This window comes from Coregonus clupeaformis, chromosome 10, assembly GCF_020615455.1.
Source record: "Coregonus clupeaformis isolate EN_2021a chromosome 10, ASM2061545v1, whole genome shotgun sequence".
In the NCBI taxonomy this organism is placed as follows: Eukaryota; Metazoa; Chordata; class Actinopteri; order Salmoniformes; family Salmonidae; genus Coregonus; species Coregonus clupeaformis.
Genome location: NC_059201.1, coordinates 63,762,409 through 63,765,546, shown reverse-complemented (window position 1 = coordinate 63,765,546; position 3,138 = coordinate 63,762,409). Strand labels below are relative to the sequence as shown.

The following is a 3,138-nucleotide window of genomic DNA, read 5'->3' as shown; positions in this document are numbered from 1 at the left end:
GGAGCCAGGCAAAGAAATGTCAAACCAACAACCGTCTGCCATTATATCACATTCAAGGCTTGAGAAATCTGAGCATGTGTTGCCGTAATACAAAGCACAGTGTGGCGCTGTGTACATTAGGGCACGTTTGGAAATGCCTTGCAACCGAAAACAAACATGAGCGTTTCTTGTTGGATAAGTCCAGGTAGTCCCTTCTTGTTTCAGTGCGTTTTCTTCCGTTTGGTGCCTAGTGAATATGACCCTGATTTTGAGAAGGCCAGAGGGCTGTGTCTCTCTCTTCCCTTGACAGTGTGCTTTGTCATGTGAAGCATCACAAAGTCGTTTATTATAAAGCTCTGCTTATTGTGGGCTATATTGAGCAGCCATCGCTTGTTTTGATTAAAAGGCCAATGAACGAGCCACCGCTCACCGCCCCAATGTCACCCTGAATGAACTCATCTCAATCATTCTCTCTCTCTCTTTCTTTCTCTCTCCTGTGTCTCTCTCTCTCTCATTCTCTCTCTCTCTCTTTCTCTCCCCTCTGTCTCTCTTTCTCGCTCACTCTCTCTCTTTCTCTCTCACTCTCTTTCTCTCTCTCCCTCTTTCTCGCTCATCTGTCTCGCTCTCTCTCTTTCTCTCTCCCTCTTTCTCTCTCCCTCTCTTTCTCTCTCTCTCACTCCATCTCTCTCTGACACACACACACAAACAATACGTGCCTCTCTATCTAATAATGTAAACACACAGCATCACAGTAATTTCCAGAAAGATAATTAATCATGATGATGACAGCATAAATTATTGGCACCGGGCCATCTGATATAAACTCATTGTGCCAGAAGAGTAAACTAGATCTGCTCTCCAGTAGAGATACAAGTCTAGACCGATGCTAATTAATTAGCATAATTAGCCTGCAATACATTCTCATTTCCTCAGTCCTCAGCTTTGGAGAAGAACCCCCCCCCCCAACCCCCTCATGAATAATTTGATATCGGTATTCACTTGGTCCTCCTCCAGACAATTGCCATGAGAACCCCCCAAAATGTCACACCAACTGACGGCAGTCTGATTAGGACATAGTGCCATCTGCCTACACAGAGAGAGAGCGAGAGACAGACAGGCACAGGCACAGGCACAGGCACAGGCACAGGCACAGGCACAGGCAGGCAGGCAGGCAGGCAGGCAGGCAGGCAGGCAGGCAGGCAGGCAGGCAGACAGGCAGACAGACAGACAGACAGACAGACAGACAGACAGACAGACAGACAGACAGACAGACAGACAGAGGCAGGCAGGCAGGCAGGCAGGCAGGCAGGCAGGCAGGCAGGCAGGCAAACAGACAGTACCCAAAGATGGCCCTTGAGGAACACCAGCGTATCACACCAGAAAGTGATAAACAGAGATGTACATGCATGCATACTAAACAGGACGCACGGTGGCTATCGTAAACATTGCCCTCATAAAACGTACAATGGGGAAAATGTTCATAAGAGCATAAACAATGATTTCAGGTAGCAGCATATATGCCACGATATAAGCCTAGATCAGAACTTGGGAAGTGACTGAAGCAGATGAGATGACGGGTGAGATGGGGGACGTGTGGAGGGGACGTAGGACTATGTCTGGGGAGGTGGTGGGAGTCAACACCCATTTCTATTCCACACACACACAAGCGGGAGGCATAGCTCAGATTCTTAGGGGGAAATTTGCATCACAAATATGTCTCTTGGCTGGAAGATGGCATGCCAAATAGCCCCGTCTGTCTGTCCGGAGGCTGCTTTTCTCCCACCTCAATCCCCCCATCCCTCTCCCTTCTCCTCTCCTTCTAGGCTCCTCCCCATTTCCTATTCATGTGTGTTACGTCTTCTATAGTCCCTCTACTATGGTCACACTGGCCCACCACTGAGACTCAGGGGTTCCCTTTATGAAGTGCATTTCAGATTATGGTTGCGTCCCAAATGGCACCCTATTCCCTATATAGTGCACTACTTTTGACCAGGGTCCATAGAAAAGGGTGCCATTTAGGATGCACCCTGGAACTGGGGAGCAAATACCATTTCAAAACACTGGATGTGACTGGTTACAGATTAAACAACAAAGTCCAAGAGACAAGAGGGATGAATACAGGAGGGATGAATACAGGAGGGATGAATACAGGAGGGATGAATACAGGAGGGATGAATAAAGGAGGGATGATTACAGGAGGGATGAATAAAGAAGGGATGAATACAGGAGGGATGAATACAGGAGGGATGAATACAGGAGGGATGACATAAGGAGGAGGAGGGAAGGAAAGAGATACAGGGTTCAATGTGTGCTATAGGTTTTACTCTTAGTGGACTGTTTGTTTGAATACAGGGTGTCAAACTCTAGTCCTCCAACACAGAGAGGAAGAGGCCAAACGAGAGGGTTTACTCCACCCAAAATCTTTCCACGAAAATACATATAGGTTAACATCATTATGTGCATGAAGTCCCAAATGGCACCCTATTCCCTATATAGTGCACTACTTTCGACCAGGGTCCATAGGGCCTATAGGGTTCTGGTCAAAAGTAGTGCACTGCATAGTGAATAGGGTGCCATTTGGGACGCAACCTCGGAGGTGGTCAGGGTATAGGCCTATCCACTACCTCAGCCCAGAGAACCAAGACACAGAAGGGGTGTGTGGGGGAGCGTCCCAGTCCTCATGACACGTGTGTATCAGTGATTTTGCCTTCAGACAGATATATTGCACATCCACCAAATCAGGACCAGCATGTCCACACCTCAATACTGAGAGACCAACATTATGATGTCTAAACATGGTGACACCAATGTGCACCTCCACAATGTTGCTATTGTCTTATACACTACATTCGCACCTAAGTCAAGTCCTACAATAGAATAGAATAGTATAGAATGGTATAGAATATAATAATATAGAATAGTATAGTATATAATAGAATGTATAGAATATAACATAACAGTATAGTATAGAATAGAATGGTATAGAATATATTAGTATAGAATAGAATAGACTGGAATAGAATTGAATAGTATAGAATAGAATGTATAGAATAGTATAGAATAGAACAGTATAGAATAGTCTAGAATAGAATAGTATATTATTGAATATTATATTATAGAATAGAACAGAATAGAATAGTATAGAATAATATAGAATAG

At 45.0% G+C, this 3,138-nt stretch overlaps 1 protein-coding gene across 1 annotated transcript in view; it reads left to right on the top strand.

Moving 5' to 3' along the window:
• Positions 1 to 1,325: 1,325 nt before the first annotated feature.
• LOC123491688 (protein PTHB1-like) overlaps positions 1,326 to 3,138 on the top strand; it is a 131,498-nt gene continuing 129,685 nt past the window's right edge. Inside the window, exon 1 of the mRNA XM_045223339.1 lies at positions 1,326 to 1,377. Coding sequence (XP_045079274.1) covers positions 1,326 to 1,377 — 52 coding nt within the window. The remainder of the gene's footprint in view (positions 1,378 to 3,138) is intronic.